The 15,662-nt window shown below is 39.4% G+C and overlaps 1 protein-coding gene across 2 annotated transcripts in view; it reads left to right on the plus strand.

The window, feature by feature from the left end:
- LOC137848286 (E3 ubiquitin-protein ligase KCMF1) overlaps positions 1 to 15,662 on the plus strand; it is a 48,026-nt gene that overhangs the window by 14,725 nt on the left and 17,639 nt on the right. For both annotated transcript variants that reach the window (XM_068667318.1, XM_068667319.1), the window contains one exon: positions 9,876 to 10,043. In XM_068667318.1, the coding sequence (XP_068523419.1) occupies positions 9,876 to 10,043 (168 nt within the window). The remainder of the gene's footprint in view (positions 1 to 9,875; positions 10,044 to 15,662) is intronic.

Raw genomic sequence — 15,662 nt, forward strand, 5'->3', positions numbered from 1 at the left:
AGAAATGCATGAGAAAGAGCCCAGAATAAAACACTGCCACTACTGAAACGGATGCGCTGTAGGATTTTAACCTCCTATTGCCGTTTTTAAAGTACATTCATGTTAGCATTCTCGTTTGTGTTTGGAAAAAATGGATTATTTTTATAAGCTCTGAGACCTCGCGTGGTATTAAAGGAAGATAAATTTATTCTGCGCCATCCGTGGCACCGTACAAAATGGAAATGTTGAAAGTAGGCTGTAGGTTTGAAAGTGTTACCGTGTTCGTCTCTATAAACCTGGTGGGGTAACAAGGAGGAATCCAGCTACAGCTGCCTGCCTTGTATTGGATGTTGCTGATACACTTCAGTGAGGAGAACCACTTGCTCTTCTTTCCACATCCCTCTTCCAGCTGCTTTCTGGTTTTGTTTTCCTGACGTGAAAAGCCTGCGTATTTCCAAACCACTTTGTGCAAATCTGTCCTGTAAGTCTTGGCTATCATGGGTCGTGTTCTCCCAGTCAACGCCTTGTGAGAGTTTTTGAAACCCTCTGTCTCCTCCTTCTAGCCCTGTGGTTGCCCGGACAGTGCTGCATGCTTGCTGCACTCCTGCTTGTGCAAAATCTTGCCTCTCCTCTGTGCTGGATGGGAGAAAAGGTTGCCATGCTTTTTTTATTTTGTAAATGTTTTAGGTATAAGAGGGTTAGGAGCAAGTCCGACAGATCAAAAATAAATCAAGCTGAGTATCTGATTTGGACACAACAGCTACGTACAGGGTGTACCTCAATGAAGTATTTAATTTCTGCTAAGCCTTTTGCAAAATTTTACAGGGAAAGCTGATGAATTTTGACTCTTCCAGGTGTTCTGAATATTGATGTTTTTCTCTTGCCTGCCTATAACAGTAGCTCATAGAAAAAGGAGTTGAGGCTGTCAAGCATTTCTACTTTTCTGCTCAGTTGAGTTGAGCCATACTAATTGGTGCCCTCCAGTGCCTGATTGGACATGTCTTGTTCTACCTGTTGTGTTGTTTTTTTTTCTTTTTTGTTACTCTTCTTAAATAACACCCTTAATCAAAATATGCAGGGTGTTTTCTGAGAAGACTGCCTCTAATTCTTGCAGGGCTCAACAGAGAAGTACCAGTTCTTCTGTTTAACTTCTCTTCGGAACTTGCTCTGTGATTATTCACATTTTTAACACTGATAAAACTAATTCTTGTGTGATGCTCTTCCTCCCATCCCAGTTCCCTTTCAGTTGGTGTTCACCTTTTTCTGTTTTTTTTTTTTTGGCCTAAAATAAACTCAGGAACTTGTCTTTGTCTCTTAAATAAGAAACTTTGCTATTGATTTTACTAGATACAGGGTAAGTAGTAACAGCCCAGTGCTGTTGCTATTATTTTCTAGCCCTGGCACTGTTTACAGCTTTCCTCAGTTTAAGTATTTTTCTGTTAATAGAATTCACATGCTGTTTGCCATTTTCCAGATTAACAGTGTTGTTAAATAAGATCGTGTCTGGTGCCAGTTCCTTTGCTGCCACATTACAAACTTTCTGTGCCCTAATAAATGTGTTGAAATTTGTTTAATGTGTTTACAATATTTTAGCAGGCTTTCACATTGTGATGGTTTTGAAGGTCAAATTAAATTATATTAATGAAGGATTAGATTTGTATAAAACGTTACCAAAAATCTATCAAATCAAAAATGAAATTATTTCTATCATTTTTAAAAAATCAAATATTCAATTAGAAACCCAAATTTGGTCAATCATAAGTCATTGCAATGTAGGCTGTTTTTGGTTCTACTTCAAAGGTCTGTTAAGTATGTCTAGCACGCCTTTGTGAATCAGTTCTCATGACATGCTAAGAATTTTGCTGCATTTTAAATATTTGGATATGTTAATTGTAGTATCTCCATCTGAGAGGACATTTAACATTTTCTGTTAAAAATACAGAAGTCTGTGGTACTCTCAGTGACGACATCTGCATGCTTTAGGAGGCCAGGGCTTAAAGCTATAACCTAGTTTTGTCCGTGATTTCAAGGAACAACTGGTGAAGAGCCTGATCAGGGTAGGAAGCACACAACTCACTGTTTAGGATGGTAGTGACTATTTAATACACCCTTGTTGTTGTTTAAGGTGTTTTGTTTTTATTTTCTAATGTGTCTGTGAGGAAATGGTTTGCCTTTTGTTTTGTGGTTATTTGCAGTAACTTGTAAAAGTAATAAAACAGGAGGCATAGGAAATATTATTGTAGGAGGTTTCAAGGCGGATTCCAAGGTATTTTTTTGCTAAAGAATAGAAATAAATCCTTAGACAGAAACAGGGTAGGGTAGTTAAAAATATATATATAAATAAATACATTTTAGAATTGGTCTCCTGCAGCTGCGTTCTCCTCTTACCTGGGAGGGTTGCCCAGGACTCCTACGAGCCTGTTAAAATCCTCTTTTAATCCAAGCTTATTTTCTGCATTTTGGCACAAGGATATGCAGTATTTCCTCTGCTTTCTCCACAGTATAGGTAAGTTTGTCCTTCTCTGGTTAGGGAGGATGCAAAAGTATTCCTCCTTGCTTGCCATGATAGTCGTTGTTTTGGAGCATAGACTGTACAGTGACTCTCAGTAAAATGATGTCTACATTGCAAGTCCAATGTCTCCAGCAGCTTCTAGAGCAATTCCTATTTTTTTCTTTTATGTTTTTCATGATGTCTCGTAGGTGTGTTTGAAGAGATGGAAAAATATCAGGATTGTATGAGAAATGTTTAGGAAGGATGTGGTTGCTCTTGTTGTGCAGGGAAAATATATGATTGGGGTTGTTGGGAACTGATCAAGGTTATGGGTGTGTGTACAGAACCTATTTTTGTCTGCTCCAAGACAGAATGAATAATAGTTAAAGCTCATCTGACAGAAGTATTTGTATCGTATCACCTTTTTTGGTGAATGGGTAGTTGGGCAAATGTACATTACGATCTGAGTAATTGATCACTTTTTTATTTTTGGACAGTGTTCAGTAAATTCATACTGATTTTGCTGTTCTTTGCTGTTCCTTTTGGAAAAGGTGATATTTAAAAAGAAAAAGTTTCACGGTCAGGGTTTATGAGATTGCTGTTATGTCATCTGACTGGGGTTGTAAGCAAATAACTTCCCTCTTTTGGTCGGTTTCAGCTACTGCTGTAGTAGCGAAACCGCTGGTGTTTCTGGGATCTATTTTTAAAAAAATGTTGCACTTCGCATTTATTTTTGCTTTAATGGTGGCAAAACTGTTCTTGGCCCTGCTGCGGGAATGTCGCTGTGTGATGCGATGCCATCTGCTGGGCAGCACCATTGGTACAGGGGAGAGGCCTCAAACTGGCCTGGCAGAGAGCTAAAGCCTTGAAGTAAAACTGCTTCTGTTTTTTTTTTTTTTAATTAAGATCTTGACGTACAAATAATTGGGTATATCTCAAGGGTGTTCCTGGGAGGAATAGAAACAGCCTTGGTTGTTGCATTTAGATACTGCGGCCTCCCTCTCAAAGTTGGATCTGGGGGAGTGAAGCACTGAGTGACTTTCTTTTGGTATTCAGTGTGTTTTTTGTGGTGTTGAAGGGGATTGTGCATTATCGTAATGGTCATTTTGTTCGTTGGCTGGTTTTAGTACGGCATGATTAAAACCATTTGTGTAATCAAACAGAAATGAGTGACTTAAAACATTCGCAAATTCAAGTTAAGAAAAAGCAGGGTGAAGGCAAGTAGTACAACTGTGCCATGCCTTACACGCAGGCCTTAAGGTAATTTGCTTAATTAATTACCTGGCCAGGTACAAGTTTGTGTCTGGGACAGTCCTCCCTGGCGTGCAGGCAGTCAGCTGTTTAAGGTTTGTGGTGTAGGAGTTGAAAGGCGTGATCAGAGAACCAGGAAATTACGGAGGGGAAAAGGTTACTTTCATGGTAGGGGCAGATAGGGGATTGCTGCTGTGTGGAGCCATCAAAAGCCTTTCTGCCCTTCTGGACTGATATAGCCACCACTCCTTCCTTTTCTCCCCCATCTCTTCCCAAATGCAAGTCTACCTCATCCCTGCCTGCAGCTTCAGTCCTGTCAGTTCTTTTAGGAGGTGTGCTAGTCTGGCTGCTTCCTCTTCCACGCTGCTGTAGGAAGATGCTGCGTGTTCAGCCCTGTTACTCACGGGATGCGTGAGGAGGCAGAGCATTTTTAGTTACCTCGAGTAGCTAAAGGACACGACGTGTGGGTTTTCTGTTCAGCACTTGGAGCTGCGGGAATGGTGGAGTATGTGCAGTGTAGTACATCTGTCTCCATGATGCTTGTGTTTGTATTCTGCTTTAGGTAACATTTAAGATGCTTAAAATCAGACTTTGCTGGCTTTGCTGAACTTCTGGTGAATTTTTCACGCGAACAACAAAAATTGCTGTTTCTGTAAGTCAACCTCTCAAATTTGGCAGTAGTGACTGCACTGAGAGGTGGGGATACTAAACTAAGAAATGTTTGGCTTAATATTCTTCTAATGGTATCAAGTGGCATATATTTTCCTAGCTTCAGACCCAGAAGGAACTGAAAAATTGGGCAGAATTTACTGCTTTAAGGTCAGAGGTTGACGTGTAGACTACAGATGAGATGGTTAGTGTCAAGCAAATGTATTAAAAAAAAAAAAAACACTGAAAAAACATCTTACATTGAAAATTATCAGATGCATATTTTAAGGAGTGTTACTTATGATCTTCAGAATATAAAAATGAAATGCACTGTACAGATTGAAGACTTTTATACCGTAGAAGATGGCTCAACTGTTTTATTTTTCATTTGTGTGCTGAAGTTGGGATTTCCGAAAGGTAATTGTGGAAGGCAGAAGCCTTGAACTTTGTGCCCTTAATTTCTAAAAGTTAAATGATGTGATAGGTCCAGAGTACTGCTAACACTTTCGAAGTTTGTTGTTTGAGACAGGAACATGTTCCAGTACCTCTGTATGGCACACGTGTGGTTACATGTTCTTTATAAGCAAAAACAAACAACAAGCCCTGCCAAGTTCTCCTTTGGACTTTTTTTAATGCTGCATATAGTTATTTGCTCTGCTGAGGTTCTGAGAAGTTTTACAAATGACTTCAGATTTTCCTTCTCAAAGACAAATTCCTGGTGACATGTTGAATCTGGCAGCGTAGCTCGTATGCTTTCCACTCCTGAGGAGAATTAATACCTCATTAATCTGTTGCATTGTGTGGGTATACCCATCATCCTGTTGCTTTGCAACATATATCTATTGAAGCTCTCTTAGATTGCTTTTTTAAGGGATGATTTTTATACTCCACTTGACAACCATTACCTTCTCCTCATTAAAATCTTGTCCATCCTGAGCAGGAAGCCAGTCAGAAGGAAACCACTTCTGAGGTACTCGTTATGTTCTCATGCTGTACATGTTATATTTGTTCCCAGATCGTATGTCTCCAGGTTCAGGGATCTAAACTAGGTTTTAAATTACCTCTTGAATTTTGCTGGCAAAAGCTGTTGCTTTTCATTGAGAAAAACATCAAAGTTGTGGTCTTTCTCTGCCCAGTAGCGAGTAGGGTTCAGCCTCTGTGCTTTCCCATGTGAAATATTGAAAAAAAAAGTAATGCCCGTGTTGCTTCATTTGTCAGTCTTACAAACGTATTCAAGATTTTGTTGCATTTAGGCCGTAATTTTTGTGTAATGTTACTTCTGTGGTCTCTTGGTAGGTCTGAACAGTCTTGTGTGTGCTGTATAAACATTTTCTCCGATAATTTTTATCTGGAACAGATTGTTGAGCAATCAGAATAATATTAAAAGTCCATAGTATTTTGGGCAGCCAAGAGTGTGTGTGTATGGTGGAATAACCCCTCTGCTCTGTTATAAATGTGTCTATTCAAGACAGTAATTTTTTTTTGACTTGCAGAACATCTTACTTGATTTTACACCTCAGGTTTGTTTGCAATTGTAAAAACAAATTAGTCCCAACATACTTAGCATTTGAACCACGTCTGTCCAGCATTTTTTCCCTGTTACAAAATCAGATTTTATGCTTTCTTTGGTCGCCCTGTTAGACCCAGCAGAGGTTGATTTGATGATAATTAATTTTTAGCAAAACTAATTTTTTTTAATTTGTCATAATAGCAAAGGGTTTTTGATTGTCAGGATCAAAGTGACAAAGGTGTTTGTGGGTGGGAGAGGATTGTGGTTTTTTTTTGTTTTTTTTTTTTTTTTAAACAAACAAACAAATTACTATTCAGCATCCTTTACATAAAATGCTGGTGTGACAATATCTTCCTGAGGTCATTGGCCTTGATTAGGTGCTGATGTGGAATGATTTGATATATAAGGAAGAATTTTGTATGAAAGAAGAAGAACAGTTTATTAATGAGACTGTCAAGTACCTCCTGACTGATTTCACTCAAAATGCAAAGTTGTGACTGTGGGCATTGCAAAGGGATGCTGCTGAAGCAGCCTTCAGAAGTTGGAGTTGGGTAGTGAAAGGTAGGATGAACCGAACCCCTTTAGCTGTTAGCACAATGCTACCCTCTAGTGGAACAGAGTTGCATTTAAAAGGCAGAACAAAAAACCCAACCTTTGTCAGAGAGCAGGAAATTTTTACTTAGCATGTTAGGCAGTGTAAGAGAGTACTTGGCACAGCAGCAGCAACGTAGAAGAAAATTTGAGGAAGAAATGGGATAATCTATGGTAATGAATTGAAAACCTAAACTGTAACTAAAATGTTTATTTCTTACTCTGAGTTCAAACGTTCTCAATGAATAGCAATTCCTTCTGGGCTAAGAGGATTTCTCTCAAGCATTTTCTTAAAAGTCATTAATTAGCATATTGCACCAGTCAGAATTGTATGCTGACTATCTAAATCTTTGTCACACGTTGTTCAGTCTTTTCTTTCGGTTGGTTGTTTGCTTTTGTTCCTCGCTTCAAAACGAATCCTTCCAGAGCCTGTTTTTTTTTTTTTTTCTCTAAACCTGTGATTAATATGGATGCATCCAGTATAATCTGACATTCTTGAATCTGTAATATGCCTGCTGTATTTGCAACATAAGGTAAATGCAGGGAAATGTTGGAAGATTGGCATCTGGTGAAAGATACCATGCTAACAGGAATATGTTACTGCTGAGTGCTTGGGGGTTTTGTAGGGAATTTCAGTTGACAAAAAGATTAAAGTCGAGAAAAATGAAAACCAAAGCTTTCATAAGGAAGTGAGAGTGTTTACTATAATAGAAGTGGTAGGGTCAGAGGAGATTACTGGGCTGGGTATTTCAGTTTCCAGATCTCAGTTTAGATAGGTGGGTGAGGTTTTGGCAGCCAGGTAATCAGCTTGGAGAAGAACAGGAAAAACTGCAACAGGCCTCAGTTTTGGTGGGACTGCTCTTAAAAGGGATGACTAAGATTAAGTGACGAGAATAAAGGGATTCAGTGGGATATCTCAGATTTAAAAATGGGTTTAGTTCCCAATCTAAGGCCTTTAATTTAATTATTATTTTTTTTAACCAATTTCCTTTAGGGGCTTTCTTTCTCTGCTACATGGAAAAAAATAAACCACCATACAAAAGTAGCTTGGTACATCGATCCAGTGCTGTCAGCTCCTTTCTGCAGGGGAAAGAAGTGGTAGTTTGGAGCCATGGCAAAATACTGACCATGAGACATGTAGAAAGCATAATTTCATTATTCTTTTAACCTGAATTTTGTTGTTGTTAAGCTCAGATTGTGTACTTTCCAGTAGAGAATTGATTGTAGGAAGCAAAATACATCTGCTGTCTGAAAACCTTGTTGCATTTATTTTTAAGTAAAAACATTATATTGTGATTTGTGTTCATGGTTGGATTTTTCCAGAGAAAAACTAATAATCACAAAATACATGGGAGGAGGGGCATTGCACTTCAGAATCCATTGGCAGGAGGAAAATGTGTAAAGGCAAACTTTAAAAACATGTCTTTCCTCAAATAGGATCTGTGTAGATGTTTGAGAAAGCATGTGACAGGAGGAGTTTGGCAGTGGCAAAGAAGCGTACATCTGCAGTAAATCAGCTGCTTTGAGTTTAAAGAAATAAGACGTACCTTCCCCACTTTTTGGAGAACCATGGCTTAATACTTGGTTTGGAAAGTTGTTGGTGTCTGACACAGGCTCTGTGTTAAACTAGTCTGCTTATTTCAGTACGATGCCTAACTTGCTGATCGAGTGCTTTCTGGAAAGTTTAGCAGGCAACAAAAAGGCTTGCAGTGCTGCCAATAGCTGATAAGTGTTTTCTGTATAACATGCATTGTTGGGGGAAATTTGGATGCTGCATGTATAAAGCTTCGTACATCTCAGTATGAAAACAGCAAACAAATGGACTGAAACATGAAAATTTTACACGGTTAATGAGCAGATGTCCTCAGAAATCAGGTTGCTCACAGTATGCAAATTATCAAACATCGTTCCAGATCCTTCAGAGTTAATAGAAGAAAAATCAGAGAAGAGTATGCTAAGGGGGTAAGATTAAAAAGTTTGGAGTCCTAAAAAATTTAGTTCTGTTAGGCTATTAACAAGGATATTCTTGAAGCAGTTTCTTCTGAATAAACTTCCATGTACGGTTACACCCAAGCTACATACTGAGCAAGGCAACTGAAGAATTAGCTTCAGTATTCATACCAGTGCACAGTGCTTTGACCTGAGAAATGATGAGAGAATGCCTTAAGGTAGTCCTGTCGGTGGAGAAACTTTTTTTTTTTTAAAAAAAAAAAAAGAGAAAATTTTGTCCACTAGTCATCCAATTGTTTGAACAAGTAGCAGAGATTTAAAAGCAATAACTGATTGTTGCATTCCTGTGTTAGGGCTTCTGTTCAGATGCTACAGAGTGGGGTAGCACAACAAAAAGAAATGCAAGCATTTTTTTGTAATTAACACCAGTCCTCCTCTCTCTGGCAAGTAGGCTTAAAAAAAAAAAAAGTAAATAGGCCATGGGTTATGGTGTCAGTATTTTGTTCTGGTAATGTTTCTCTAAAGTCTGTGCTTGAAGGGAGCTGTGAAGAGCAAGCCTTAGCTGATGGTGAAAGAGGATGTTGATGAAAATTTTGCCTGCAGTGTATACGGTGGTGTCTTTCCTGGAGGCCCTTAATTTACCACTGCAATTGAAGGAAGTTTGTTAGGCGTGAGAGATTACAAAATGGTGATACTTCTGCAATTAACCAAGTAACCAAGAGACATCTGAGACCACACAAAAAAATGAAAGTCTCTGGAATCTGTTAAGGCTTTTCCTGACACACATAGTATGAGTACTCGCAAGCGCAAGTACTGAGCTCCAGAAAGAAATAAGGTGGAGAGCACTGATGCAGCCTAACTTCTGCCCCCCCCCCCCCCCCCCCCCCAAAAAAAAAGCTTTATTTTTTCCCCATTCTTTAAAATAGAAAAAAAAAAGTCCTACTTTGTAATACATAGTAATATCAGGAATGATTGTGGTGTTCTTGAAAATTAGGATGTTAAGAAAAGTGTGAAAGTAAAGGTAGAAAAGCTCATAGACTTCTGTAAGTGATGTTTGTTGTCATTTTTTTTCTTCCTTGATCAACCAGTATGCTGTTTAGATAAGAAGAGCATTTGACCCAAAACTCTTAGCTGAATAGTCAAATACTAGTAGTCCTACTACCAAATAAAGATGTCTGTAGGAAGGTGTGTCTAAAGGTATTCTATAACAATTTGTTATCACTTCAGATGCTCGAGTGTGCCCTTACTTTACTTCTAGAGTTCAAGAGCTTGATTTTCAAGAACAGTATTTAATTAGAGACGCAAATGCCTTTAGAAATTGAGTCATGTATGTAAGCTGTAGGTGTCAGAGATGTCTGATTTCTTTTGGTTGTTGAGAGGGAGCAGGAACAAATCTGTTTCATTAAAAAAAAAACAGCTTTTATTGTTGTTTTAAAACTTTTTTTTTGTTTACAGGTGTCAGCTGTGATGCATGTTTAAAAGGAAATTTCCGAGGTCGACGATACAAGTGTTTAATTTGCTACGATTACGATCTGTGTGCAACTTGTTATGAAAGTGGTGCAACAACAACAAGGCATACAACTGACCATCCAATGCAGTGCATACTAACAAGAGTAGATTTTGGTAAGTGGTAATTTGAGACTCTAGTCGTTTGGTGCTGTGTTGTGTTAGTAAACAGAATATGGATTTTTCATGTTTCTACTTACTAAGCACTTTTTCTTCCATTAGCACACTGAAAATAAGGGCACATTCCCATCTTCTAAAAAAAAAAAAAAAAGGCATGTTTTCCTGATTCTGGTATATAAAAACTCTTACATATTTCTTAATTTGGTGCACAGCAGGTTATCAGACTACTAAGTATATTTGATAACAATTATATTTCCAACTAACTTCCAATTAAAAAAATGGGGTAAGTTTTCCCCTTCAATATCTTGTACCTGTAAGTGAAAGTGAAGAAGCAGAAAAATGATTCTGGAGGAGAGTTGTTCTCTGGTGGTTTATGTGGGAATGTTGGTACAGCAGGGTAATGATAGGCTAGCTGTAGTGAATGTGGCAAGGACTAGCATGTAATCTTCTTGGGACTCCTTTGAAGTTTCACTAATTTCAAAATTATTTCTTACTGTAAAACCACATCAATATTTAAAAATAAGTTCTTGTTTCTCCTATCCCATTTGCTGTTTCTGTTGCATCAGTGTAACAGTGGGGTTGTAACTGAGGAAATACTTCTGCATCAAACCTCTACAGTAATATGCTGCTGTCACTGGACATTAAACAAATATATGCTCCAAGCCCACAGGGCTCACATTTTAATATTTTTTAGTGATTCCAGCTGTGTTGTTCTTCACATTTTGAGTGCTTTGGAGGTGATAATTTCTTTGTTCTTGATGAAAACAGAAATAGTCTGCTTCCTTATTGATTTAAACACCAGAGAACAGCTGGATATAGAAAAGTACTGTTTCTCTTTCAAAATGGCTGTTGGATGTCTGAGTTTCTCTCAGTTCTCAGACCTCTGCTTGCCCTGAGAATGCCTGGTCATGACTTCTAAAATCCAAGCCATGGGAATCTAGGGTTTGGGAGGAAAGCATTTAGTTCATTATCAAAAATGCATACAATCATTTTTGTTTGCATATGTTTCTTTCCAGGCTTCTTTTTTAGGTCTTTCTTATGAGTTAAAAATCTCCACATAACAGTTCAGAGTTTGGGTCAGTATTGGAGATGCACAGTTCAGACTGATTTGTCCCCTAGCAGTGGCTATTCTTGGATGTCTCACACGGGCTAAAATGACAGCGTTGTCATAAACATTAAGTGGTCATAATTCACAGGGGAAAGAGGACTGAAACACACTTGCTGTGGAGGCTGAAGTTGATGTTAAATACCAAAACTTTGAATGTCATGCAATGGGGAAATTTCTTCTAAACGCATACCTCTTAAAAATGCTTGTCATTAGAATGTAGGAATGTCTAGAAAATGTATTTTGTTGCTTGCAACTTAAATATTTCTCTCTTGGAAGTCTTTGGGAAACAAGCATGTCTTTTGATTTAATGTGCATCATTTGTGTATGTTGTGGTGGGCAGGGAGAGGTTATTTTTTGTCATTTGAGCCTGCAGGAAGAATCAGAGAGGTGGAAGGTTACAGTGAAGTACTGAGGTAGGTGGGTAATAGGGCTCTGAGGGCTACTCCTGCATTGTTTAGTGTGCGTGCTACTGTGGCTTCTTTAACTTAAAGATGTCTTCTGGAAATTTCATTTGGCTTGATATCTGAGCATTTCTCCACAGAACCAGTGTCAGGAAGGATTGTTCCTGCATGTCAGCACTGCAGCAAGACTACTTGTTGGATTAACAGTGCAGAACAGTAACAGAAAAGAACATGTTGCTGGACTCCGAGCCACAGCAGTGGTTGATGCAAGAGGGCACCTGAGTACTACCGAGCTTGGAAACATAAACTGTTGCATGGACTAGGGAATGTTTATAGATAACATTTTCTTAGGACTCAGGAAGGTCTGTAATGTCTTTCTTAAAATGTTCTTATTCTACAATTCCTCATAGAATGTCAGTCATAAAGGAGCGTGGCTTTACAGTATGTTACAGTTATTAAGAGAAACTGTGGTAACTTTTCAAAGAGACTTCTATAGGCAAGATCATACGACTCTGAAGAACATCCAAAAATTTAGGAGCCAAGAAATTCTAAGTTTTAAATTAAAAGTCTATAATGAACGGTAGAACTAGTCTAAAATGGCCTCTTCCAAGGTTACCAGGGTAGTTATGCCAGTGAATTTAAAAATCATAAAGGAAATATATTAACAGGTTAAAAGAAAAATAATCTCTTGGAGAAGATTGGAAATCTTAAACTAAACAGCACAGAGGTAATCAATTCTTCAGTTTCTTCTTGGTGACATGGTAGGTTGAACTTAAAAGAAAGAAAAGACAGTGTCTTCTAATGTATGATGGGTAGGGATTGTATGAGAAAGGAAAACTTCAGTAGAAACATGGACTGAAAGCCTTTTAGTATACATGTAGGTAGCTACATGAATTCTAGATTAGGTGGTCAGTGGCAAACTTCAGTACTGTTGTCTGTGATCAGGTTTGACTCAAAGGTATGAAAACTGTTCCATTTTTGTAAGAGTGAACTTAAAGGTATTGGGTATGTTGGGCTGGGGAGAGGAGAGGTGGTTAAAGATGAGCATTGTGCCAAGGAGAAGGAAGCAGCATAGGGGATCCTTCTGTTGCAAAACTGAAGCAAGCACTTCAGCCGAAATCAGTGTTGCTTTTCTGATTTTAAAAATGAGAAAAAGGATCAGTGAGTCACTTGCTGGAGATCCAGCTGCAGGTGATGATGAGCACCCTGGTATCCCTAGTTCCCGTCTGACCAGCACTGTCTGTGTGCAGACAGCTGGATTCACCTCAGTACTCTGTTCTTAAAGCTGTGACCAAGCCTAGGTTTGCAGTGGATAGCTAATCACATGGACCGATCCCATGTATCTGGGAGAGTTTCAGCATAGAAAAAAAATGTATTGTTTACCTCCATGAAAATTCTAGTAAATTCTTAGGGTTCCTAGGCACAGTAATAAGGCTGCAAAGTATACGGCAGAAGATGGGCTCCTTCAGGTGCCTTGAAGGCGCTTTTTTCCCAGAGACTTGGACTAGTATAGGAGCCCTTATAAGAACGCTGAATATGAATGAAATGCTCTGGTGATTACTTGCGACACCAGTGTTTAGTCTTGAACCATCTTGTTGGCTTATCTGTCTTTCAGAAGTCATTGTTTGAGCTAGTATTACTTTGGAAAGTAGATGGGATTCAAAACAGGCGTGGTGGTATTGTTCCAGAATCCTGTTGTATTACTTTAGTAGAGGGACTGTAAAAGTGTACCTTTAGTTTCCAGCTCTGACATTTATGTGACTTAAGGTCTTGACACCTTTTGTGGCCTAACATTTAGGCGAAATTTGCTGCTGTTTCCTCAACCTGTCATCTTATGTCAAGTTTGCCAACACTCTAACCGTCTTGGTGGACACATCTGCACGTGCATGTCTTCCCCACCTCCTGCCCCAAACTGCTGCATTTTTGTGCGCGTTTGTCTTAAACTGGAGAGACCAACACTGGACCCTCTATTCCTGTTGTGGCCTAACAGGTGCCAGGTAACATGGGATAATCACAACCCTTGATTTGGTTGTTATTTTCTTTTAGTGATGCAGCCCAGGTCATGGTTTCCCGACATCGATGCGGGGGCAAACAGCTGGTTTGCTGTCTACCGAGACACTCCAGAGCTGTTAGCAGAGCTGCTCCCCAGCATACACTGTCTCTAAGCAGCAGCTGCTCTTTTGGCACTACTCAGTATTGGCAGATGGACCTCAAATCATCTCTAACCTTCCTTAGTGTCAGTGCTGGCTCATGGCTTCAGAATGTGGTGCTTGCTGTCGGGAAGCAGCAAAACCAGGGCTGCTCCACAGGGAAGAGCAAGTCGAGAACTGAGTGACCACAGCACAAGAGGGGTCAGCCTGTAATCAAACAAGATGTGCAGGGCAGGGTTGGTGAGAGGATCAGGCTCTGCTGACTATCCCAGAGAAAGGAAATGTAACATTTCAGGTCGGGGGTTCGTGGGGAAAATCCATCTAAGGCAGCAGGAGGGCCGGGCACAGCTACAACAGGGTTTATGGCCAGATGGCTGGATCTTAGATATAGGGTGCAGGCAGTCAGAGAGGTCTGCTTTGGCATTTTGTTCTAGCAAACATGGCTATCGCACTGCATTGGTGGTGAAAAGAGGGTTCCAAGTAGGTGAGGAGAGGAGATCCTGCCACTTGGCAATATGTCCCTCCAGTGTGTAAAGCAGGGCAGTATTTGTGATCGACAAAACATTGACGTCTAGATGACTAACGTAGCTGTATGGCTGTGTATCATTATGTCAAAGGATCAGTCGTAAGGTAGTTCTGGTTGGAAGGGACCTCTGGGGGGTCTCTGGACCATCCCTAAGCAGGGCCAGCATTAATCAGGGCTTTGCTCAGTCTTGAAAACCTCCAGGGATGGAGGTGGCTTAAAGCTGTGTCAGGGGAGATTCAAACTAGACATGAGGAAAAACTTTTTTGGAAAAGATAGGTAGACAACTGAATCTATTCATCCTGTATTTTGGGTGTCCTGGTCCACTGCTGATCTACGTGGTGGAAAACATTTTTCCTTACACCCCCGTAGTGCACCGCTGTGAAGAGCCCAGTGTAGTCTCCTTCCTCACATCTTGTAGGTGTGGGGGTGCCCCAAAGCCACCTCTGCTCTAGGCTGAACCATCCCCAGCCTGCAGCCTCCCCTTGCAGCAGTGCTCCAGCCCCAGAAAGCTCCAGGCAGACCCTTTTTTGATGTGCTGTGTTGCCACCATTTGTTTTCTTCAAACACCGATAAAAAAATATTTCAAATAATTACACTACAACTTGTTTAATACCAGCATTTTTATTTGCGAGTATCTAATTGAAATTAAATTACTCATGGAAGAAAAACAAACCTAAAATTCCTGACTTTCATGTACCCTTGTAAAAGAAATATGTCTAAACAGCAAACAAGTACAAGCTGTTGTAAAATGTACTCCTGAATCATCTCTTTCAAAGACTGATTTTTATCTAAGGAATCTTACTGTACTTCTGCCTCATTTCTAACCTTCTGCCAAGTTTCAGAATGTATTCGCTGAGGATTTAAATGTTAAATACAAGTAGTCTGGATGGATGATAAAGCAAAACTGCTCATATTTTTGCTTGAGTTTTCACATTAAATTGATTTCCTTCAAGAATAGCTATAATCTATAAACAAGTTTGAAATCTAAATTCCTAAGCTATTGTTGACTCCTTTTTAGACAGTGTTCTGATTCTTCTATTCCGCTGTGTTCTTCCTGCAACTGATCAGCCATGTAGGTAATTAATCTCCTCCTGGAGGAATGTGATTTAGTCTGGTGGTTTTGTTGTTTTCTTTTTACTGAGCAACCTTATCTGCCTTCCTAGCTCTTCTGAGAAAAGGGCTGCAGAGGTCCAGAGGAGCTTGAAGAGTTATGGCCTCAAAATTTTGTGTAGGAGGGCATTTGGAAAGAATCAAAATTCATTATCTGAAAGATCTCTTTGTTGCTACAAGGAATTATTCTTTAGCCATGAGCCAGTTGCATCAGAGCAGTAATACATGGAGCCATGGCCTTTTCATTTTTCCCACACTGCTTCCAATCATTAGGGCCTTCCTTACCAAATGAACCTTTGGTCATCAATAATATGACTATGG

Source organism: Anas acuta, chromosome Z (genome assembly GCF_963932015.1).
Source record: "Anas acuta chromosome Z, bAnaAcu1.1, whole genome shotgun sequence".
Lineage (NCBI taxonomy): Eukaryota > Metazoa > Chordata > Aves > Anseriformes > Anatidae > Anas > Anas acuta.